Here is a 25,729-nt window from a genome sequence, read left to right as displayed (position 1 = left end):
ATATTAGAGTTTTTTATAATTATTCAGAATGTTTTTTTAACAATTTTGAAGTAAAAATATTTAGGAGCTATTCTTCTTTGATCCTACGTGATGCTGGTGCAGATTCAGAATTCATTATTGTAAACTTTCATAAATCCTAGTCACCACCAAATGCATCCTCATTAAAAGGAGTGGAGCAATAACACATCCAGATAATTTTGCTGTATTTGACATGATGAACTTTGGAATTGGAACTGTACTTTTATATAAAAATAGAGAAGAATTTTAAGCTGGGACTGGAGCTATTCGTTTTAAAAATGTCAAATAAGCTTATTTATAAATACATATTTATATATTTAAGGTTTACATTGGTTTGAAAAACATCCTGGTGCTCAGGACCAATTTGATAATATATTTTAAAGACGCTTTCTGCCATCTAGTGGTCATTACAGGAAATAGGCTGCGCAAAGCTTTTCAGTCCTTGATTAAATTCATAGTAGTGCACAGTATAAAATTTTACATTTCAAAACATCATATTACTATCAGTGTCAATAACGTAAAATGTGTCTTATTCTATAAACACATGTTTCAAACATATTTGGGAGTAATGTTGCTTTATACACTTTTATTTCGTCTTCTGCTTGTCATTTAAAGTCTTCTGATGGTTGTTAGTTGATTTACAGCACTAGCTGTTTCACCAAAGCAGAATAAAAAAATATCTTATTTAACAAATGGACAAATTGCTGAGGGACTGAATGACCACATTTTGCAGAGGGGCAGCAGTCACCTCCATCCCACTGCAGCACCCAAACAAACCCATTTCCTGCACCCCAGTCTTATCCCTGAAGATGAATAATAGTATTGTCCAAGTGACATATCTCCATTCATCATCATCAGAAGAGGGACAGAGACACAGGGAAGTGGAGCATTTCATTACAGTAAGATATTAAACTGTGCTCTTTAGCATATGCCTCTTTAATAAGGACTGGGAACACCTGCCCTCCATCTCTCCCTGTCATCAACAATTTCCATTTCCAAACATTAGAGCTTCACGTTGTCCTGAAAGTATTTATAATAAACAAATTGGGGTACATCTTTGTATTTTCCACCTGTCTTAAGTTTGCAAACAGTATATTTTTAGTTCCCACCCATAGTCCTATTTTTTACACTTCAGAGGATTTTAGAAACTTTTAACTTTTAATTTAATAAATTAAAGTCCCACTTTCCACGTATTCTTCATTGTTTAGAAACGGATAAAGGCTTTACTGAGCATGCCTGCAAATTTCATACTGACTACCTTGTTATTCATTAAAATAACTGCATGTGTAAAGTGAAACAGGTATACAAATATATAGAGGCTCATTTTAATATCTGATCAGTGAGAACATTTTTAATGATCAATCTCTTTAATGTATTTTTTCTGAAAAACAATTTCTTTGCTGTAACTCTGGCAATACCATTTACATTATTCTGTACATGGAAAAAGAAAAAAAGCACTGCTCTAGATACAGAGTAAAATCTTAAAACTAGAAAAAAACCTTCAAAATAAAAATTAGAGGAGGTTTACATTACAAATTAGTAGTAAGACATTGTCTGAAGTGCAATGGTATAGCTCAGATGAGTTTAAAAGTGGAAAAAAAGATGAAATAAAAATACTTCTCTATCTTCAACAAACAGCAATATCTTTACAGTGAGTAGAGACGTATCCTCTGGTGTATTTAAAATTGTAAAAACATATTTACAAATAACTGTATCTGATATATATATTTTTCCATCACATATATGTCAGCACCAGTATGAAATAAAAAAAAAGAGTAAAAGATTGATGTCTTCAACAAAAATCAAACATCGCGTTAATCTTAAACTTGGTCCCAGATTGGTGATATTTGGTGAGACAAAATGGACCTCACCTCCTCCCTTTGCAACAATATAACATCAAACACTGTATTTGTGAATGTATCCCATTAAGACAAAAATTAAAACATTTTGTGTTGCCAAAAAAAAGTTACCAGGGCAAGTCAGTCACACTGTTACATTCCTGTTACATTCCTCAGAGAGCTGAAACAATCAGACTGGACTTTAAATAGAGTTTGATAACAGAGAACTAGACACCATAACTATGACATCATACAGCAACACTACAGAGGAGAAAAACTGATATTCATATTTATGTGGCATTTCAACAGAGTCAGTCAAACTAGCTGAGAACTTAAACGATGCCTTTTCATTTTGAACACTTGAAATGAGACCAGATTAAAACTTAGAACTCACTGAACACTAAGGAAAATTAGGTAACATGTACGAGATGGTTTGTACAGAAAAAGCTTCCCAATATTTGAAGTACCAGAGGCTAATGTGTAAAAATAAAGTAAATCTATGTCAAGTTAAAATTTTAGAAAGTAACGAAGTTATCGCAGCTTTGATATCTTGGGGGAGCTTGAAGAAATTTTGTGGGCTCAAAAATCAACTAGCAAATGTTTTCTAATTGGTAAAATGAAAGATAAGTGGTGTGAACCATAAGCTGAAATACAGTATGTAAGGTCTGTTTCCCTTTTCTATTTTTAAACCAGTGTTCACAAGCAATTACTTTTCAAAAACAAAAACAAAAATGAAGCAAGTCTTAAAGGTTTGAAAAATAGATGTTTCAGACACTAAACCAAAACACTAAATGTGACTAAATTATTTGACAACCTTTGAAATTGTGTGTGGGGTGTTAAATTAAACCGCCATTAATCCGCTTTGATCCGAACGAGTTGACGTTATGGTTGTATTCCTCTCTAGCTGCCATTGTGACTAAAGAAAACATCTCTGTCTCACAGTTTTACAGAAGGGAGAGAGAAGTTTGTAGCTGCCAAATCTCTTTGAGCGATATTAACGCACACACACAGCTACACTCTTTTGCCGGTTGCCTAGCGACAGCAGAGCATCCATCTTGCATGCACTTAGAGCAAACAGTCTGATGTGTTTGTTGTGATGCTCATAGTGCAAAGCACACATACACAGAACCAAGCACACAAAGCGGATCAAATGAAGAGGATCACAATATATCAAGAGAGAGAACAGACATGTGATACAGAAGGATGAGAGGAGGTGTGTTGAACTGTTTGGGTTTGAAAAAGCAATCTATAGTTGACAAAAGCCCACCTCAAATTCCCTCATACCTTTAGTTTTTCATGAAACAAATGGATGAATTGAAAACAAGACAAAGTTGGTCTATAAAATCTTTTCAAATATCATTTTGCAGTATTCAGTGCCTCTTGCCCTTTATACAACTTAAGGGCATAGGAAAAATGGATAAAATTCTTGAAGCAGCTAAAATGTTGTTTTAAAAGAAAAAAAGGAATTACAACATAAAAGCCTGAATTCTTACGTGAGAAGCGACCACCCAAACAGAGAGGAGTTGGTTTAAATATTGTGACATCACACACATGTAATACACGACATGTAATATATTGTTTAGAATTGTCGACCATGTAATAAAACAAAAATCACATTTCCCATGAAATTGTCCTATCAAAAAAAAATCTGTAGGCTATTGGTTGGGGAAAAACTCTTCCATCCAACCTTCCGTTGTATCCAAATCTGTGCCATCCGACAGGCCGAATGAAACTCCAGCCCCAGCCCCCGATTGGCTGCTGTAACCGTACGCCAGGTCCTGATTGGACGTCCTCTGGTAGCCCTGAGGCTGACCGCCTGGCATGTACGGCCCTCCCCCACCTGATGCACCCGGCATGCCCTGAGGCGTGCCCTGTCCAAAAGCAGTCATGTTGGGCACACCCTGGTTCATGCCTGCCATCACCATACCCCGTGGCTGGTTGGTCCTTGGCTGCCCTGCCATGTGTGGCATCATGGGCCCGCCCATTGCTGCTGGGTTTATAGAGCGTGGGTCCACCATAGCCTGCCCACCCATGGCTTGCCCGAAATGCTGCTTGGCCATCCTAGGAGGCTGCCCGCCTTGCATTGCATAGGCAGGATTGCTGTTAAACGCCACCATGTCGTTTGAAGTCCTGCCACCCATGGCCTGCATATTTTGCTGCTGCTGTTGCTGAGGCCATGTCTGACCTCCACCTCCCATCATGCTTTGCAGTCTCTGAACCTGGGATTTGGCCATCGGCTGCCCACCGGGGGCGACGGCGCCTGCTTTCATTTGCTGCTGTGAGAGTGCAGGGTTTATAAGCATTCCCTGTCCGTAAACGCCTCCTGCCCCTCCGGCGACCATCCCCTGTCCGACTGCGCCCGCCTGTCTCTGCGCCATCGCCATGCCCGTCTGGTTAGGATGGTGCTGCTGTTGCTGCTGAAGCATTTGGCCCATGCCCGGGTTCATACCCTGGTACATGCCTGTTTGTGCACCCGTCTGGCCACCGTACGCCATGCTCATGTCTCCTTGTGAGGGCATGGCGGCAGAATTCTGTACGGGCGTCATCTGGAGGATTCCAGGGTTCTGTTGCTGCTGTTGCTGCATAAGTCGAGTGTTCCGCAGGTTCTGTAGCGTCTGGTTCCTTGCCACCATCTCCTGGGACGTGCCTAAAATAATTGCAAATGAAATCACATTAACTGACATCTGTTGTGCTCTGTGCATATTCTGTACATGACAATCCTATCCCAATTAAACTCAAATGATCTTAGTACTCTCAATATGGGAGTAAATCACTGTCAATTGTAATACGACACGGAAAAAGAAACCAGATGTTTGTGTGTGAGGACGAAATTAACACAAAACGCAAAGTATCTTGCGTTTCTTAACCTAAATGTTAAAGGGATAGTTCACCCAAAAATCTCAATTTTGTAATTGATCCACCCTCATGTGGTTAAAAACCTTAACTTTCGTTCTGTGGAGCACAAAAGAAGATATTTTGAGAAATGTCCGAAGTGATTTTGTGTCCATACGATGTAAGTCAATGGGGGACAATGTTGTTTGGTTACCAACATACTTCAAAATATCTTCTTTTGTGTTCACCATAAGAAGGGAAAGTCATACAGGTTTGGAATGACACGAGATAAATTAATTGTGAAAATCATCTTGGCATAGCCATGGTAAACAAACCCTCCTATTTAAAGTCAAGTGCCTCTTTTACCAAAGCTTGTTTAAACAGAGATTGAGCAGAATCCACATGAGGGAGTGAAATATTACACCCATCGACACCTATAAGAGACCAAACCCCCTCCAAACACACATTTATCATAATTTAATATTCATTATGACCAAAGAATCCATCATTTGAGCGAATGTATGCGTGTATTTCAGCTTCATTAGCTCCAATGCTAGGAAATACCTTGTGTATTAGTGGACAGGCAGGAATTCGAATTGTCAAATAGAAAATGATTTATCAGTTTAAACTGAGGAACTGCTGCACTTAAAAGCTTTAAGGAGGAGTTTACATCTTTTTAAGTTGACATCATCTTGACAAGTTTACAATTTGCTGCAAGCCCCTTTAACTGTGCTCAAAATCCCCTCGGTCACAAAGTAATATAATCATTATTTCACATTAAGTGGCAATGTGCTTAGTGTTTTTATGATAAAAAGCTTGGGTGGGGGTTGTTATCCTCCTTTATCCTCTACATGTGTGTGTGTGTGTGTGTGTCTTGCCTTGAAACTGCTGGAGTGGGTATGGATTCCTCTGCGCCTGACTCATCTGTCTCGGGAGATGCTGCTGTTGCTGCAACTTGAAAAGTAAAAAAAGCAAAGCAGAAAACAATAGATCAATATCAACATTCCATATCATCAAACAGCTTAACAGAAAGCACATTTACATTTTTAGGTTGTAGTGTTTTTTGACCTCGCTGCTTATCATCAACACCCAGGTCATGTCTATTGCTTTATAACACTGCAAAATGTAGCAATGAAAATCCTACTTATTGCAGATTGTTTTCACCTGTTGATCTCATACACATGCATTGTAGTGTGATGTAAACAGTGACTCACCTGTTCTGCCAGCATATGCTGTTGCTGGTGTTGTTGTCTCTGTTCTCTCATCAGCTGTACTTTCTGCTGCTCCATCAGGTGTAGCTGGGCTCTCTTCTCTTGCTCCATAGCCATCATCTGCTTCATCATGGCCGCCTGCTGCTGCTGCTGCGGATTTCCCATATAACCGCCAGGCCCCGCCCCATTAGGCCCAGCTGAGGCCACGCCCCCTGGTGCTCCGTGAGGTGGCTGGACTCCACCCGTCTGCCGCTGCAGCCCAACCACACCTTGATCCTGAAATCACAAGAGAGGGGTTACTCAAAGAGTGTTCAGTACATCTATTCGGCCTATTGAACTGTTCAGACAAAACTTGGGGAAATTGAATCAAAACTTTCCGTTTACAATTTTAGCCCTTTCATTTCTATGCCTTTTTAATAAAAACAAATCACATCTAAGAACTTTTGAATTCCCAGTGAAATTAAACATTACAATGCCTATTTTCTCGTGAAATATTGTGTCATTTTCTTTTTAAATTCGGGTGCCCTCATAATCTTCAGTTAAATGTACTTTTAATGTACTTAAATGTACAGTTCGGAAAATGTACTTCCGTCCTGCAATGACTGTCCATCTTAAATGACATTGGGGCAAATCCATGCAAATGTCAACCTTAAGATGAAAAACTCAAGTTTTTACCAACGTTTTTTGCCATACGGATAGGTCAGATGTCAATATGTGGTGGTTTAAATACCCAGGTGAAGTCTCTTTATGAACCTTTTTTTTAAAGCATACCTTTCCATAAGAGAATTGTCACATCCATAAGGGTGCATATTCTCATAAATGGACACATGAAAATTAAAATAACTATTTTATGTTCTATAAAGAGTGACCCCTTCTCTGTTTGTTGCGTATTATGGCTTCTGCTTTGTGCATTTTCATTCACAGAAATCCTACATGTTGCCTCTCAAAAACGTGCATCTTTTTGTCACATCCATAACAAACCCTGCATTCATTTTCTCCACTTTCAAAAAACTCATGTATAGACTGATATTTTTCTGATGTCTGGACTCTATCATCATGGGTCTAGTCAAATATAAACAGATTTTGCTTGAAAATGTCTCATCCATAACTCTGGAATTACTTGAAGTCAAGACAAGTCCAAGAACTACACCAAGAGTTTAGGTTTCGAGACCTAGATCCAGACAAACACATCAGTCAACTGCAAAATTTGTCAGTGAACCAGTCATGGTGACCAAAAAAGCGCCCTATCTACACGAACATCTCCATGTTGATCACAGAGAGGCCAGAAGGGGGCAGTGTTGATTTGTTTTCTCTTATCACAAGACTCGTCCTCCCTCTCTCTCTTTCTCTCAGAAGTCATCTATCTCCGTTTCTTCCACCTCTGTGCTCATGTCTCCATTCCATTCTAGCTGTCGTTCCCTCTTTCCTATACATTTCCCCTCACCTCCCCTCGTTTTCTTCTCCTTCACTCTCGCTGCTTTACTTACTCTTTTTCATTACGACCCCCCCCCCTCCACTCCCTTCAGCTCTTTCTGCAGATGGCTTAATCATGAGCGGTGTAAAAGATGTGTCTCCTTTTCCTGCCGGATAATGCGTGTGAGCCAAATACTTCTCAACCAGGCGGAGAGGGAGAGAGGGAGAGAGAGAGACAGAGAGAGAGAGAGAGAGATGAGGGGTGAGAGAAAAGGACTCAGATGACAGAAAAAAACATTAAAGAGAGGGAGCAAAGAAAAAATAGGAAAGAGGGAGAGAGAAAGAGAGCAGGTAGCCAGGCAACAGTGGCTGTAATGTTGAGCAGATGGTGCTCATAGGAGCCATGATGGACGACAGCGGGCAGCAGCCGAGAGAGAGATAGAGAGAGAGAGAGAGAGAGAGAGAGATAGAGAGAGAGACACAGATAGAGAGAGAGAGAGAGAGAGAGAGAGAGATAGAAACAGGCTAAATCTCTCCTTTAACCTCTCATGCTCCTTTTCCACCTTCATTCACATTTTGTTTGGTTTTACAATTGTTTCCTGGACATCCACCTATCAAACTATACAGTCAATCAGGTCTTTCAATCCAGGATATATAGAGCATTAGAAGCAAGATCAATTTGAGTTCAATAAACAAATCCAACCACTAGTGCCTCATTGTCCACCTGTCTGTCATTGTTTGACAAACAGATAGTAGCACCCGGCCCTGCTTGAACAAGACGTTGACATGCTGGACTCATACAAACACCTATGTTTTGAAAGCACCAAAGAAACACAACTGACCTACTTACAGTTGTCTCACATTTCTGTGCCATTAGTCACCAAAAAAATGCAAAAATAATTATCACAATGTCTGCCATTGGGTTAAGCTGATGTTAGAACAGCAAAGAAAATTCAAACAATGTGATGCTTTGAAAGCCCCACAAAGCCAAACGGCAAAATCAACATACCAATGATTGACCTGTAGTTGTACAGCACATGAATGCATTTTAATAAAAAAACTACAAAATGCACCTTTAAGCATTTAGTTGGTGAGAGCATCAAGTGTGTTGATTTAGCAAAGTCAACAAACACACAGCGATTGGCAAGACTATCATAACATGCGAGAAAACTGTAGTTTGCACAATGCAATATAGTACACACCGCAAGACTGTATTGATCCAATACATACAAGAATTGATTCCAAGTAGTGAGCCTTGGCCCAGATCAGACACTAAACTTCCCCTCTAATAATACACCACAAAACACAGTTCTTATATAGGCATTTATGAGCGGTAGTAGGAGGACATAGTGACTTGACTACTTCACTTAAAGTTATGCCATTTTCAAATCCATTTGCAATTTGGGGTTGCAACAAAATACAAGCTGCTCTTTGTTAGTCGATCTATATATATATATATATATATATATATATATATATATAAAAAAAGTTTAATGGCTAGTGTCAATTATGCCAGCTACAGCTGAAAATCCCGTGCCATCCTCCTGCGAGAGCCTGCAGACTGACTGACCATCCCAGCTCAGGCAATTCCATCACCAATGGAGAGCAAAGACGGACTACTTTTCACATTAATGCTAAATTTACAATACTTGGTATTTAATGCTAAACTTAAGAAACATGAAAGAAGTTTGAAGTTATAGCTGCACTCAGTTACATTATGCCATTACTGTTTTCCATGCTTACACCATTTTCATTTGAAAACTATCACAAAATAAGACCAAATTAGACATAAACAGTTTCAACAACTTAAATGTCCTAAATCACAACTAATAAACTCTCCCCATTCTTCATAAACATTTACCCAGTAACCCTTAATCAAAGTCACCTAGTGCAGCTGTGACACGTCAGAGGAGACCTGGCCCTCCCAGCTGAGACTGGTTTCTCCAGAGTTTTTTTTCTCCACTTATTTATCATTGGAGTTTGGGTTCCTCGCCACAGGGCAGTGTAGGCTTGCTCACAAAGATACTGCATTTATTAGATTTTATTAAGAATCATCTTGCTTGTTCTATAAACACCATGCACTGTGCTGTGTTTTACTGTTTTTCTTATTTTCTCCTGTAAAGCTGCTTTGAAACAATGTACATTGTGAAAAGCGCTATATAAATAAAATTGAATTGAATACTAATCCGGCATCTAGAGAGCAAGGTGGCAGATGGTTGATATAATGGGAATATATAATTGTAAGATGTACAGAATTTTTGATTCTATGGCTAAAACGAAATGCATTTTATTCACTTAAAACTCCACTTTAAAGTGCAATATCCACCAGCAACATTTTTGGCCGATTTCGGAACTGACACTTGGCAGAAAGACCACTGTTAATCTAATCGGGCACAGTTAACATCTGACAATCTTCAAATAGCCAAATATTGGGCAATTCCTCAGCCTGGCCTGAATATATCAGTCTATCACCATTGCTCTTATTATTAAGTGTTAATTGGGATGTGTCAAAAAAAAACATGAAATATAAAATGACTTTTCAAATATGTATCCTTTCTCTTCTGGGAAAACAGACAGAAACCACTGATGACTCATCCTGCACACAATTTCTTGTCCAATAATAATTTCCTACCTTTAATAACAGCTGCAACTGAAAGGTAATTGGAAAATCATGCAACATCTGTGATATAAATAGAGCCTACTGGCTACTTCTCAAAGGGCATCTTCCTTTTTTTAATGTTCCAGCATAATATAATAGAAAATATGTTAACATAACAAGAAAACAGTATGCAGGTCTTTAATGTTTTAAACTATTTAAAAGTAGCAATGTTTACACAAATTGATGAATGGAGAAAACACTACCAGGAAAATATCAAGGGGGCGCTGTCTGTCACAACTACCAGGACCTGATGCCCCTTTCATCAGATTATTTGGTGGCATATCAATCACGCCAGATCTACTGAGAGCTTTCACAAAAACAAATGAGAGAGCCCAGCAGGCAGCAACAGTGAAGAGAAGCAAATAAACCCAGAGCTGAAACCAAGAAATCTGCAATCCAGATTTACCACTAACAAAAACACACATTTGTTCAATTACTCACTGATGCTTTTGATGTGTAACCCTTTCTTTCATCTGAACAAGGAAAAACCTAAATATTTCTTCTATGCATTGTCAAGATCTCCACAAGACACCTGTTGCAAAATAGGACTGGCAGTCATCTTGCACTCAACTGTAGCATCCACCCCCCCGTTTCCTACTCTCCACCTTTTCCTACCACCAACACTCTGCCCTCCCTTTCCTCCCCATGTCGCGTTATCTCTCCTGGCTTCTATATTTTCCCTCTCCCTCCCTCCATTTCTCTCTGCACAGAAGCCATTAGTGGTGGCCGTAAAGCCATATTTCTGTCTACAGCTCAATTACACACGGGCGTACTCACACGCGCGCATACACCGGTTCAGCATCAGTTCATCAAGCATTATGGATAGAAACTCATCCTCAGCCCTGCACACTTATTTCCTTATATAAATACTTAATAAACTTGCCATTGAACTGATTAAAACATCAACGTACTGACCTCAGTTGTGCTTTTTCAAAAGTTGGTAAGAAAAGAAGAAAGATTCACATCTACAAACTGCATCCTAGTTTTGTGCGTGATATTTGAATTGCAACGTTTGAATTGTTATAAACTTGAAACACCCAATCAGATTCGAGGAATAAACCGGAATATTTGATGCACGATTGGAATTGCGCGACAGTAAAACCTTCAGAAAATAATGTGAACCGTGCTGCAGAGATTCGCCCAAGATTGAAATTTAGAGTTCGCATTTGAGCCAAAATTCTGAAAATACAGCCATGCAGACTCTGTATAGACTCTAACAATGCACTGAACCCGCCAGATATACCAAAGCTTGCTGAAGCTTCATGTGGTACGGATCATTTATATACTCAGCACTGACCCACCGACTGACGGATGTTCGATTAGCATGTAAATCACATCAGATCTGTCACGTGAAACAACAGGAACCCAGCTCTTTAGAACAAGCGTGCATAAACACGCAACAGATCGAGAGTCTGAATGAGGCTACCAGCTTCCTTTGTTTGGACAAGCCCGTGGCCGTGAAATTGTTCATCGTTCACTGGCTGAACCTCAGACTTTAAGAAATAACTACAAAGAATACACAGACACCCACAAGGAGCACAATTAAACACAGGCCGACCCATTCTGTGTGGATGTGCAGGTAGAGGTAAGAAGGGAAAGTGATGAAATCTGATGTAAGGATGAGAAAAGGTAACAAAAGCACAGAATTGTCTCCCTCGCACTCTCCCTTCTCCATTAAAACTCGCCCGGATGCTGGCGTAGCCTTCGCTTGCTCACAGTTTTTCTTTGCGAGCATAAAACACAGTATTGGAAGCCATAAACTATCAGATTCAGTTCTGCTTTTATAAAAGAAAAGTCAAGGATGCGCGTGAGTCTGAATTTTAATGGCTTTCCCTGCAAAAAGCACAACAAACTCGCAGCTGAATGTCACAACAGGTGCTTGTGCGTATCTGTTTGTAAATCTTCCCTCATTCTTTCGCTCCTCTTATGTTTCCTTTGTTTCTCGCAGCTGCGCCTTGTTGAAAGCGATCAAGACTAATTATTCGAGGCTCGACAGAAGCAGAAATTAAGATTAACTTTATTATCTGAGTGAGCGAGAGACCAAAGGTATGTGTGTGAGAGAGAGAAAGCGAGAGCAGAGGGAAATGTTTTAGGCTGTTGAAACAGTGTTTGATTGGTGAAGGGTTTTCGAGAGCATCTGTGACAGATTAATTGTCATCTTTTACGGTCTCGCTTTCCTGGGATGAGTGAGCCAATCATGGCTCCCCTCTCAAGAGGAAAGATAAAACAACCAATCACGGCCTCACGTCTCTATTCTTTACTTTCCGACATTCCTACACAGAGAGACAAGAACAGGCTAAATTGAGTGTGTGTCTGTGTGTGGGTGGGTGGGTGGTTGTACGTGTGTAATGAGGAAAATAGTGTGTGCTAATACAACACAGAATTGTAGCACCTAGATAGTGTTTAAAGGCGTTACAGGCATGTGAAAGATGCTTAAAAGCGTTGGGGTCAACCATATGTGTACTTCATTTTGATTAAAGCATTGAAGATATCTTTTGCAGAAAATTAAAGGCCAGAACGCACTGCACCAACCACAGTGGCTCAGTTCATCCAAGATGATAAATGCGTCTTTTATCCATGTATTTCATAGTATTGTTAACCAATAAGAGCCTAGGAACAAATATATAGTATTTATATGCCTGCTGTGCATGTATCAGAGTATTGCATTACCTTACCATGAACTTTAATGGAATAAACTGATACAGTATCTAGTTTGCTTCGCTCAAAATTATTTAGCCAACCAAAAAATTAGTTAGTTCTGCACCGCAGAACGCGAGGAAGAGCAACTCTTGATAACAGAAATCACATTTCGACTAAACAAAATTTTGCAACGCTTGCCCCGCCTTTGAGGTCTTCTGATTGGTCCACTGCTATGGAACGGACATTGATAAGGCTCAAAGAACGGTCAAACGCATCTGTCTGCTAACGTGTTTACATGGAAAAAAAATGAAAACGTTCATCAGTGGAACGGAAAAACGCATTCGGTGTGAACCGCCCCTAAGATATCTAATCAGCTTATACATGTATTTCAGTTCCCTTATAGTCAATAACATTGTTGTCAAATAAAAAAGACTGCATGCCTTTACTTCTGTAAACAAGCAACATTGGAACTAGTGACTTGAACCAGCTCCGTCCATTTTTATATGCAATATGAATCGGTCAATCAAACAAATATTTCACATAAAAAGAACAGACTAGCATGGTTTAGGAGTGTACTATTGTATGTGTAAAATTGTATGCTATAGCTTTTTGACATACATGTTAAGTGGCCATGCACAAAGAAGGGATTGATGCATACGCACTAAAACACAAGACTATTTGTACAGAGGACACACAAGAGCTGCTTGTGTGCCCTGCTAATGAAGAAATTTACATCGCACACCATATGTATAGGCATGATACACCGAGGGCTTTAGCTACAGTGCTCAATTGGTTTTAAAAACAGAGCGGTATTGTTTATAAAAGTGTTCTGAATATGACAACACTTCACGTGCGCGTGTGTGTGCGCGTGTGTGTTTGCGCTTGTGTGTTAGTGCATCTTTAGTGTTCAGTTTCACAACCTCCCTCTCCCAGGCACTTTTTCTCCTGAGCAGCAATTACCAGGGCCTTGATTTATGTGTCCAGTCAAAAGCGGCCTCCTCCCCCCTCTCTTTTTCTCTTTCTTTCTCTCAGTACTTTTATCAGTAAGTCATTCTCAACAGCACCGCAGCCACCCCGGAGACAGACCTCATCAGATAACATGCGCACATACACGCGTGCGCACATTAAAATCTTTAAGAAAAAGCCTTGTCCTCTTGGGACGGGATGCAATCATTTAGATATCTGAGAGTGTAGCATCTGCGCGTACATAGACGTGCGTGAGCATGTACGCTTCATGTCGTATGTTAATGTGGAGGGCACCGCGCAAACGTTAGCGTGCTCTATCTGTCCTGCGTGTTCTGTCTATGCTGAGGGATGGGTTGGGGGAGGGACTGAAGAATGCAAGGCCTCGGGGACTTCCGAGAGAGAGGGAGGGTGAGAGAGAGAGAGGTGGAGAAAAAGAGGGAGGTAAACAATCCGGCACACTTAGAGAGCGCAGAGGGGAAATAGAAAAGATGGGTAAATGCGTTTAAGAACACACACACACAACGCAACCCAACACAGAACGAAGAGCTGTTCGTGGGCGAGGCTCTGAGACACGCTCGCTCGACAAGTGGAAGACGAGGTGTCTTTTCTTTTTTTACACAACGTGACAGTGTTGAGTGTTGACGGCTGGGAGTGTCATTGTGGGCAATGAGAGGGAATTACCAGACATGAAGCAAACTAATTACTGGCTGATTCACTAATTACCTACAGTGAACAAGACAGAGAGAGAGAGAGCTGCTAAGTGAGCATCTCCCCTCCTGTCACGAAATAATAGGTGGGAGAAAAAAGAACAGCGGCTTGAAACAATGTGCTTTATGACATCATAATGATAAAAGAACAAAGCAACGTTTGTCGCATTTTTCCTTAATGAATGTTGGTGAATGAACTGGCTGGAAAACTAGATGTTGTTTTAAACACAATAAAATACAGATTTCATAACATCAGGATTGCTTTTACGCTAACTGGCTGCAGGGCTGGGAATAGGTGGGCTAGGGGGAGCATCCCTCCAGACTTTCTTTGGGCCCTGTCCAGCTGACCAATAAAAAAAATGTAATATTACATATTTACTTTAATGTATTATCTATTTTTAAACAATGATCTGGCTAATCAGTCAAGGCTGACCCGTTGTACCAGGAATGCCAGCACAGAATGAGCGTACACAGAGCTTGGGGAGAAAACATCTGTCATTCAACACACCACCCTCCACCTGCATGTTTCTTATACCTATAGTATTCTACTATAATTTGATTATGCTTTCAGTTAACAACAAGAGCTAAATACTCCTAGATTAACAGTTTGAGTCATTTTCATCCAGGTTCAAGTCACAGAGAACACGCATTCTGATAAAAAAATCTACCTTGAATGTCCTGCAAGTAGCTTTGGATAAAGCATCTGTCAATTGAGATTTTGCAGATATTTCATCCCCCAGTACTACAGAGAAAATGTCGAAAAACTGAGTCAATTCCATCTGGGCCTAGGTTGCTAAGTTGTTACTATGGCAACGACTGGTTCCACCGAAAACGATTATCGAGGGCCCTAACGCCGCGTTTGCTGTCCCAACAGCCACCACACCCAAAGGGGATATTGTGGATCCTGAGAGGGTCATGTCTATATTGATTTCCTTTCTAAAAACGCTAAGGAGGAAGACGCAATGAAAGAAAGAGACAGACAGAAAGAGAGAGAGAGAGAGAGAGAGAGAGAGAGAGAGAGAGAGAGAGAGAAAGAGACAAGGAAGAGAGAGAATATGACAGCACCAGATATGTCGGAGAGGAGTGATAATTACTTGGATAAAGAGGCAGAGCAAAAGGGAGCGAACAAGACAGAGCCAGGGTGTGACTGAGAAAGAGAGAAAGAAGTAGAGTTAAAGAGAGGGGAGGAATGCTGACACTAGCAGAGAGGCAAAGATCGAGATCGAGGAGAGAAAGACGGCGGCTCATTTGCAGTCTGTCTTGGCGGAGAGGGTCATGAGCTTTTGCACACGCTCAGAGCGTGCCTGTCTGCATTAGCTAACGCAGCGCGTAGCAACAGGGCTAACGCTAGATCTCGCACACGCTCTGTAACGGAGGGATGAAAGACGCAGGTTAAGACCCTTAAATATCACTGGGATTTAGGTCTGAGAGAGGAAGAGCGAGAAAGAAAGAAAGAAAGAAGCGGTGTGCTAAAAGGTAGTTTGAGCTTAGTAGCAAAGCAAGCATGTCATTTTCACAACAATAAATACAGTAAGCATACAGTAGAGAAGACCCTACAATCACATAAAATGCAATCACACACGCACACAAGGCCACCTGCAGAGAAATGAAGCTTTTAGTGCGTACACTGACTCAGGCTTTTTCAGTTAGCTAATGATCGTGAAAAAGACCCACTGCTTCCAATAAACACTTGCAGTCATAGCATGTGTATTAGCCAATTTGTGCACCCGCCCGAAGAGTCTAAACCATTTCAATTCGTCACTCTCTCCCGGTGATGCGAGCTGAGGAGGGTGGGAGTTTAGAGTTCACAATTTGAGGAGCTAATTCGCCTGGGTGGCACCGTAGCTACATTTCACAGCTAAATAAAGTCAGTTTCACACTTACTAAAGGGTTACATGTGATAAGATTCCCGGCTAAATAGAATTAGATATAAAAAGTATGTAACATGAGCATATGGTTGCCACCAGCTTCTTGGCTCTCTAAAAGCTTTAAAGCTGCACAAGAGTGTTTCAAACTTGGGTTAATGCATGCTTCAAGTCTGAACTTGTCAAGCCAAAACGAGACAACCTCACATGTGATGGCGGATGTACTTTCTGAATGAAAACCCATCTTAAGCTGATGACTGTGTTTTGATACACTGTATCTGGTGCAAGCTGGTCAATATGTTCCGAAATTCAGTTCAGATTGGGCTTTAGCATCTTAAAAATGCATGACCAGTTGGTGGCTTGTTTGTTACTGGTCCAAGATGGTCTGCAACTGAATTACCCATGCCCATATTCCAAAACAATGCTAACCAGCTTATGTTGGATTTTCTAGCAGTTGTTATCGCTATCTAAAACAGGCAGGAAAACAAGCACCGCAACAAGCGAAATATAATTCATTAAAATCAGTCAGAAACGCTGATAGATACACACAATCATAGGCGTCTGAATGGCATGAATTCCCAGGTGAGTCCGAAGACATGACCATGGCTATTTTTGTCCCATCTGAAAAAAGGAGAGAAAAGAAACGGAAAAGGAGGAACGGAAACTAGACTCTAAATATAGTCCAATGCGACATTCCAGAAGAGAATAATACTCATTCCCGCAGTTTGCCCACAGATATAAAGAGCAGAGGGAGAATTGTAATACAAGCAATAAGTAGTGCCCTTAGAAACCAAAACATGATGTCAACTGGATTAAAGACTTTTGCCTGTTTAATGAACAACTTCATCCATTTTGTGTTAATGTGATTCTCATCACGTCACAGTGCGCTTTGAGACAAGCAAAATATTTTAAATGTGAGCCAACAAAGAGATACTTGTCAATTAGAAAAAAACAACAATAATCATTCTCTTTACAAGCCTGTCAGCTTCAAGAAACAGGTCAAATGAGAATAAAGCAAGCCACACAAACACAGTTTAGAAATATCACTTGTGAAAAACTGTTTAATTTCTATTCATAATCGTGCCAGTTACAAACACGAAAGACTGCCCACGCTTGTATGGCAGTGTCACTCACTATCTGTATATGTAGAGTTTGTTTTAAAACATGTACACATTACAATTTATGAATAAAAAGGCCCATTTAGCAACTTCAAATGGCATTCCCCACTTATCATATGTAATTGATTTATTTGTGATTGAAATAGTATAGTAATAATTTGCGATGAGTTTATTTGATTATTAGAAATTGATTGGACGAAAGTAGGCATACTAAAAAATTTCGGAATTGAGTCTGGTGGTTCGAGGGTCAAGCTTAGAATTTTTTTAATAGTATCCCAGTATTTCTGCTTAATGTTTGTCGGATTTTCATTTCTGCATTAGTACAACACAAATACATGACGTGGAGTCTAAATTTACAATGCACCTCAGTAGGTTGTATTTCTTTACTTAAATCTGGTATAGAGCATACAGCCCGACCTTTTATTTGAAAGAAATGGAAGGGGGGAGAAACAAGATAAAGGAAGAGCTTGTTTTCTGCCAGTTCAGCAGGAACTGTTTGTGCTATTCCAATCCAAGGGTGACATGTGGGAAGAGGGGGGGAGGCAGACATAATCAAACGCTCAAGAGCAAAAAAGCACAAAGAGATGAGATGAAGATGGGCCATTCAAACCAATCACACACTGAGACTGACAAACAAATCCATCTAGCTTCATAGCACACATCAGAAAGAAAGACAGGAAGTGTTGTGGAGAACACAGGAGACACAGCGAGAAAGTGAGAGAGAGTGAGAGAGAAGGGTGAGAGCACAGGTCAGCAGGAAAACAGAAGGTCTGCTGACTCGTCAGGTTTAGTGCCCCCCTCCCCTCATTAGGACCGAATGTACCACACTTTAACAACAAAAAAAAGAGCACAGGAGAAAACTATCGTTCGTTTTCATTCAAAGCAGGAGATTTGTAATTACTGGTAAAAACATTGCAAATTTATGTTTTTAAAAAAGTATTTCAAACTTAATGTCATTAAAGCAGAGAGCCCTCATCTCAAATGCCAACTTGAAACGGCAAGGTCAAACTTCTCAAATAGGAAAAATAGAACATAAAATTTCAACAATAGACTAATACTGCAATTTGCAACTATACAATTTTGCCCAAATCCCTTGTAAATAGACTTCAGGGTCCAAAATTTACAGTTGCCAAACGGAAAATGACAGTTAAAATTGGCTTTGGTGACTAAAGAAAGCTCGCCAGTTGGCTTATTGCAACATAATACTGTAAATGGCTAAACTGTAGGAATTACACTCTGACTTTTGCCAATGCGTATATACTCCAACAGAAAAAAACAGAAATGACCCCTGACAGCTGTTAACTCAAAAGTTTACTTTAGAAGGGTATTTACAGTTAGTGGTTTATTTCTTTCTTCTTTCAAATGACAGCCATGTGTGCCTATGTGAGTGTGTACTTTGTACCTTTGTGACGACCAGTTTGAGACCTTTTGGCTTGTCCTTACTTTCTGACAGCCCATTAAAGGGTTGTTTGGAAGATAAAACTTGGTTTTATTTTTAATATATGGGTTAGCCACTCAGCTCTGATGGTTAGGGTTTGAGTAAGGGGCTTGCGCTTGCATTATGTCATTGAATGTCCTCAAAAAATAGCTGTGCAAATCTTTGTGTGTGTGTTCTGTAACCTCTAGCGAACAGAGCTCTGTGTGCAGTTTAGTGATGTTACGCAACAGAATATGAAAGCACTAATGGTTGGGTAACTTAATCTATTTAGTATTAACCCAAGATCACCAGAACAATCCAGGATTTAAATGACCAAGATCAGCGAATGAAATCCACAATGCCAGAAATAAATACTTTAAAGGGGTAATTTGACCGAACCAAATAGAATATTATCGTTTGTTTAAGATGTAATGCAATATGCATTCACGATTAAAGGTTAAAAAACGCTGTATTTTCCACTAACTGTGCATGTTTGTATATCCTCGGTGCATCTATAGTTCCGACACTTTAATTTATGCAATTTTATGTGTCTAATACATGCATGGGCAACTTATAACACACCAAAGACACAGAAAAACACGTATTCGCACCATATGACCCCTTTAAAGCCTATATGGAAAACAGAAGACGACGACCAAAAGATGGTTCGAAATGCAAAAAATGAACAACAGAAATAAAGAAAAACGAGCGAGAGAGAAAACAAAGAGCGATTGAGTATTTACTGCCAGATTAGTGACTGCCGTAACATTATCACACTGCTGATAGCAGCAAGAGTTGGGAAGCTCAAACATTAGGGAAGAAGAGAACGAGTGAGGGAGGAACACTAGAAGAGTGGCAGGAGGCTGGAAGAAACAGACATTTAACTATGACAAACTAGAAAAAGAGAACTAGTAAAAAAGTAAGAGTGATGAACAAGAAGTATTAAGAAACTGGGAGAAAAGCTAGAAGAGACAATAAAAGGAGGGACTGAAAGTTTATAAGAAGAGCAGGTCCGTAGACCTTAAAACCGTTTCCCTAATGGATGTTCACTCCTTAGCATAAACTAGACATCAGATGATTTGAGAGAATGCCAGGCATTCCTGAGGCTGAGCCAGCACGAGGAATGAGTTTAAAGGGAGGATTGAGTGTCCTCAAGCCTCACATCTCCTTCTCACTGCTGGAATGCAACTCCTTAACCTCTTGCGTACATCCAAAGGTTAAAGAAACCAGAAACCTGTAGAGTGAGTGAACGTCTACTTTGGTCTGTATTAGGGATGCACTTATCTAATACTCTAGATCGGAATTGGGGCCGATACAGGTCTTTTTTCCTGGATCGGGTATCGGACTGACATGTTCCGTTCAAATCCGATCCGTTGCATCACCCGAGGAAGTTACTACTTACATACTTAATTACATTTAAAAAAACCTTATTTTTAAAAGTAAAAATATTTAAGTAAAAGAAAGTGGTAGGATTTAATGTCCTCAAGAATTAAAAGGTTAAAAACAACATTTATTTATGAAATGTAATGGAGTTAAAAGTATGATGTTCTTTACAATATAGGCAAGTATTTTTTGTCCAAAGTATAAGCAGATATTTTAAATTGTACTTGAAAGTAAGAATACTTAAGTTATATCCACCTCGGTATCGGCTGATTCGGATCAGGACCGGTATCGCCATTGGTTCACCAAATGTGAACTTAGCTTTGGGGGATTCTCAGACGAACAGAACAATGTTTTAGTGTCATATACTTTACACCTCAAGGAAATTATCATATAATTGCCTCACAGTTAAGTCAAAGTGTGCACACATTTAAACATAGATAAAAAAGAAACACTTCCGCTTTAAATGACACTTCAAGGTAATACTATACATTTCAGAGGGCCTGTCTCATTCTTCAGAAGCTCAAACATCTCTGTTTATTAAGCTGCCGGAGACGGTTTGTGAGTAGTGTTAAGAACTGCTCAATGCCACCAGGTCAAGATTTCCACTTCAGTTTATCATATGCTTCATGTAGTCGACACTACAGCCCTTGCATCTTACATAAAATAGGTTAAATTGCATAATTTGTCTGGTACTGTAAAGAAGACCATGATTGCTTTACTTCTGTATTTCTGAAAACCAATATTACATGACTGGAATACCACAAAGAAAAATAAAGCCATTCAAACCGTTCAGAAGAAACCATCATGCCGTATCCTTTGTGCTTTTATTTGCCACTCAATGTTAGGTTTCTAGCAGTCTCATGTCTTCATAACAAAGACATCTTTTTCACTTCGTTTTGGTCTTTCGTCCACATTGAGACAGTGTTTTTGTCAACAAAAACAGAGCTTTTCTGAAATGCACTCGAAAGTGGATACATTTGAAAACTGCTTTTTCGCATTGTAGTGTGGATGTGTAAAACGGAGGGGTATAAAAACGATGACACGTTTTTCGTCATGTGACGCAATTGGTTCGGCTGCTCTCGTGTTTGATACCATTAATGCCAGTTCATGCATACTTCAGATTGCATTTTAGGAGATGGAATATTAAAATACTCGCTGTTATTGTTTGGTAGCGGAGCGTGAGTTAAGTGTCACTTTCACAGCTTTATAGTCTTGTGTTACCCGCAGCAACATCTATATGTAACCTCATCATCCGTCTATTTAAAAAACTTTTTCCACATTTCTGCGACATAAGACAAAAAGTAAAAAGTGTCTGAAAGAAATGACTCATGCTGATGTGTCTTAGGTTTTCTTCATGCGCATTACATGGATGTAAGCGTTTCAGATGTTTCAGTGTGGATGGGCAACGTTTTGGAAATGCTTGAAAACGCTAGTGTGAACGAAATCGAACTGACTCTAACCTTAACCCTAATGGTGTCAATGAAGCAATACAGTCTCCTTCTCTTTCATCCACTCTGATTTATGACAAGAGCTACCAAGATTGCCTTTAACAGCCCTGACAACACAAGGTCTTGCCTCACCAAGACCTGCGCAAACACACATCTCCATGCATTCCTCCTCGCCAAGGTTAAAGCGAACGAAAACAAATAAATGATCGCATCACGACCAACGTGTCTACCGAGCACAGACTATAAAATAACCGGTAAGGGTTGGGGACACTAATGAGGCTGTGGAGGTGAAGGTGTTTATGGCTGAAACAAATGAAACAGCGGAGGAAGGGGGCCAGGGCCTCAATCACACGCCACGGACTCTGCCAGCGGCAGGTAGGTTCGCTAACAGCGGTTGCAAATTCCCTCCCCCTGACAGCGAAACCGAAGCTGGTAGCACCGGTGATAAATGGCCCTCTTCGCAGCAGGGGCGTCCTCGCGGGAACACCGGGTTTTTGTCTTTTGACTCCTCCTGGGGTCCGCAGGCCATAACGTTCCCAAATGAGTTCCGGTTTAGAATTTCTGTGTGCCCTCTGTGGCTCCAATTTTAGAATTCTTTCCCGATGCAGCGGGCACAAAGCTGGCATTTTTCATGGCAAGGTGCAAATCCCGAATGAGTGATTGAGAAAAATGGGGGTATAAAATGGTCTCTTGTTAAAATGGTGAGGATAGAAAGATCAGCATTGACAGAACATGGCAGGTGTCATATGAAGGGCAAAAATAAATACAAGGACCCTTGAGAACAGGCTGAAGTAGGGGTTTAACACTGTTATCATAAATCTGACTTTGAACATGTCAGCAAATATAGCACATATCTTACATCACACATTGGTAAAATGCTGCTTTATCATTTTGGGGAATAGAAATTATTTGCAAAAAATATATTTTCATAAATAAGATTAATTTAAGCAAAATTTAGAAGCTGTCTGCCCTGCTCATGGTTATAATAATAATTTCACCTGCTTTATTTACTTTTGTGAGTTAACATTACTGAAACATCAGCTGTTGGGTTGTCTCTTGACGTACATCATTCAGGGTTCTGAACAGGGCCATCACAAATTTTTACTTCATGGTTATCGTGCCCAAAATATGTCATGGTAGCAATATTATAAAGATATTTGGCTCTTAAGGCATAACTTTAAATGTGTCAAATTATTTTTGGTATCAGGGTTACTGCCAATACTGGTACATTCTGTACCCCTACTTCTGATGCCTAAAACAAAACCGTTAAACCTAAAATACCTACAGAAACCAAAAAGCATCCACAACAAGCTTTTCTCTTTCACTCAATTGCTTTCATCACATCTCTCTAGGATGCATGGCCTCACTTTCGTGTGCGCATTAACGTCCCCCCACTCTCTTGATTTAGCCTTCCCACCAGCTTACAAGGGATACACACACGAGCACACACACAAACACACACATCACAGTTCATAGGCAGAGCTTAGCGGCGTGGAGGGACAATTTCAAGCCTAGTCACTCTGCGGTGACCCCAAACCAGAGACTGCCACTGGATTAGACATTTGCTTGCTTTCTGTCACACACACACACCTTACAATGTGTAGCAATGTTCGTCTCTCATTTTCACACTTGCTTGCTAATTCATTCTTGATCTCTTTTTAGAAGACTGTGCTTTTCTCTCTCTGTCAAACACTTTTCCCAAATCAGCCGCCAGAAGCACATGACAGAGGATCTTTCTATTACAGTTCAAGTTATTGTCCATTATTAACACGATTTCAATTGTAAAGAATCTAAAATATCTGTCATTTTATAGTGTATATACACAATACACAATATAAAAAGAGATTGCCTGCTCTTTAACTATGGACATTTGGACACAGGAATTATAATAATTAAAGTAGTTCACCATGCATTTATACCAACCAACCTACTGTAGAAACACTGATTTATTTTAATTATAAATATTATATTTTTAAGTGTGCAGGCTAACTGTATAGTCTGTGTCTAAAAGCGCAATCATGACACATAGACCCAAGGCAAATGGAAACCATCACCTATACCAACAGTCTTATAGGGCTCTATTCTAAGCACACACACTGCACCACATACCAGTGTGTGTGAATCACGGTATTAAATCCTAAGGATCAGTGACAACTGCCTCAATATAAAGGAGGGCGTACTCCGGATCCGGAATTGGTATGCAGTTTTTCACCTCACTTTCTCCTCCCTCCCTCCTCCTCAATGTGCGTAACAAACCTACACGGAGCAGGTCCAGCATCTTGACATTCCCCCAGCGTGCGTCTCACTCATCGCATAACACCGCTGTCCCATCTTTTCCTTTCACTCTCTACCTTCACTTTCTTCACCTCTCCGTGTTATCGCTCGCTTTTGGAGAACTATCTCGCTCCCCGCTCCCCTTTGCCTCCCTTATCGGTCTGCTCCAGTCCACCACACACACAGGCAAACAAAGAGCTCCATCGGCCCTGGGAAGAGGTGTCGAGAGGGGGCATCGCAGCCAGGGGTTGGGCTGCTGGAGGGGGAGGAAGGGATTGGGAAGTGGGGGTGGGGTAACAGTTTTTATTACGGGTTAAAGAGGCAGATATGCTCATTAGGGTTATTGAGGAAGTGACTGTGAAAGGCGGCGGCGAGATCGAGGAGGAGGGAAAGAGGGAGAAAAACGTTATGGTCTTTGTGTGAATGACCATGTTTGTGAATACTGTTGAAATGACAGGAATGCTTGGGTTTTGATAGATGGCTAGTCAAGAGGACGAGGGTTGAAAAAACACTTTTCTGTATTTCTCTAAATATTGCTATGACACTGGAGAAGAAGATAGAGTTGTCAATTGGCCAATACTATCCTAAAGCTCCCACAAACATGACTTCACTTGCCTGCGATATGGACTGTACCTGCAGTCTCCTCCTCTCTGTCCCTCTCCCTCACTCCTCTCACTACCTCCGTTTCAATGGAAACAGGCAAAAACGATCCATTACCAGTAATGAATTGATTCAATTGGGCATAATGGAGTCATTTATCTATCAGAGAAAAGCCAATTCATGTTGAGAGAAAGAAAAGTGAGGCGGGAGGAAAAGCGAAATGGAGTTGGTGGTGGGGTGTGCATTTAAGGATTGCTCTCATCTTTGGTAACTAGGGCACGGCGCTGAAGCTTTGCCATAACATGCCATGATGCCGAGCAGCGCATACGCACGCAATATGTGAATGATTCAATTCCGCCTTAAAGCAGAGGGGAATGCGTTTCGCCGGAGAGAGCGGGGACCAAATTGAAAGTTAGTGTGCAAAGTGAATTATCTTGGGCTTCGTTGAGCTCTACTGGCTAGGGGGTGAGAGGGTGTTTGTGTGTGTGCGCGCATGCACAGGTTAAAGACAGGAAGCTTGGGAAAAAGATATTATATGACTGCAGAGGCAGGTTGAATGAGGTAGAATTTTGCAAAGAAAAAGAGTTTTATAGTTGTTGTAAAATATACTGTGATAGTTGTATTATTCCAAGCTATTCTTGAAAATTTAAATTTGTATAAATGATATGCAGTATATTGTTTGTTTAGAATATATATATATATTTTTAAATACATACATGTTATCTTATTTTTCAGGCTAATATTTGTGACTGTACATATGTGAACTACTTCCCCAACAGGACCACATAAAAAGACAAGGTCACAACCAGAAGCCATTTGTACCAGCTCTATCCTGTGGAATACCTCAAAAACTTTCTTCTGTTCCTTCCTCAAAACATTATGCCTCCGTCATAGGTCGAACATAAATGGTGTTCTGAAACACCATAAGATACAGAAGACCACCAAAATGTCTTCAAGCACTTTGTTCTTCCACTGAACTTTTGGCATTCATAATGTACACTTGATTTAACAGAAAACACCCCAAAATCGTGATAATAAATGTAATGGAAAAAAAGAAATGATAAAAAAGATATTAAATGAATGGTCCTCATTTGTTCACTCTTATGTCATTCAAAACTTGTAAGACTTTTTTTGTGGAACACATATGAAAATATTTTGAGAAATCCATAGCTTTCCATTCATAAATTGGAAGTCAATAGGGCCCCAAATGTTGGTCACCAACATTCTTCAAAATGTCTGCTTTAGTGCAAAGTATTCCTTTGAGGTACTTGAACTGTCCCTAGTAATTTCAGGTCACTTTGGTTATAGAATGAGGTTTTGCTCGCATTCATCTTGAATGT

At 40.2% G+C, this 25,729-nt stretch overlaps 1 protein-coding gene across 1 annotated transcript in view; it reads right to left on the bottom strand.

The window, feature by feature from the left end:
- Positions 1 to 1,333: 1,333 nt before the first annotated feature.
- Positions 1,334 to 25,729, bottom strand: part of maml3 (mastermind-like transcriptional coactivator 3) — a 90,678-nt gene continuing 66,282 nt past the window's right edge. The window contains exons 3-5 of the mRNA XM_056731621.1: positions 5,903 to 6,175; positions 5,567 to 5,642; positions 1,334 to 4,503 (exon numbers count right to left, since the gene is read on the bottom strand). Coding sequence (XP_056587599.1) covers positions 3,512 to 4,503; positions 5,567 to 5,642; positions 5,903 to 6,175 — 1,341 coding nt within the window. The 3' untranslated portion in view covers positions 1,334 to 3,511. The remainder of the gene's footprint in view (positions 4,504 to 5,566; positions 5,643 to 5,902; positions 6,176 to 25,729) is intronic.

The sequence above is a fragment of the Triplophysa dalaica genome, chromosome 2 (genome assembly GCF_015846415.1).
Source record: "Triplophysa dalaica isolate WHDGS20190420 chromosome 2, ASM1584641v1, whole genome shotgun sequence".
Taxonomy (NCBI): domain Eukaryota; kingdom Metazoa; phylum Chordata; class Actinopteri; order Cypriniformes; family Nemacheilidae; genus Triplophysa; species Triplophysa dalaica.
Note: the sequence above shows the minus strand (reverse complement) of the source record. Positions and strands in the feature narration are given on the sequence as shown.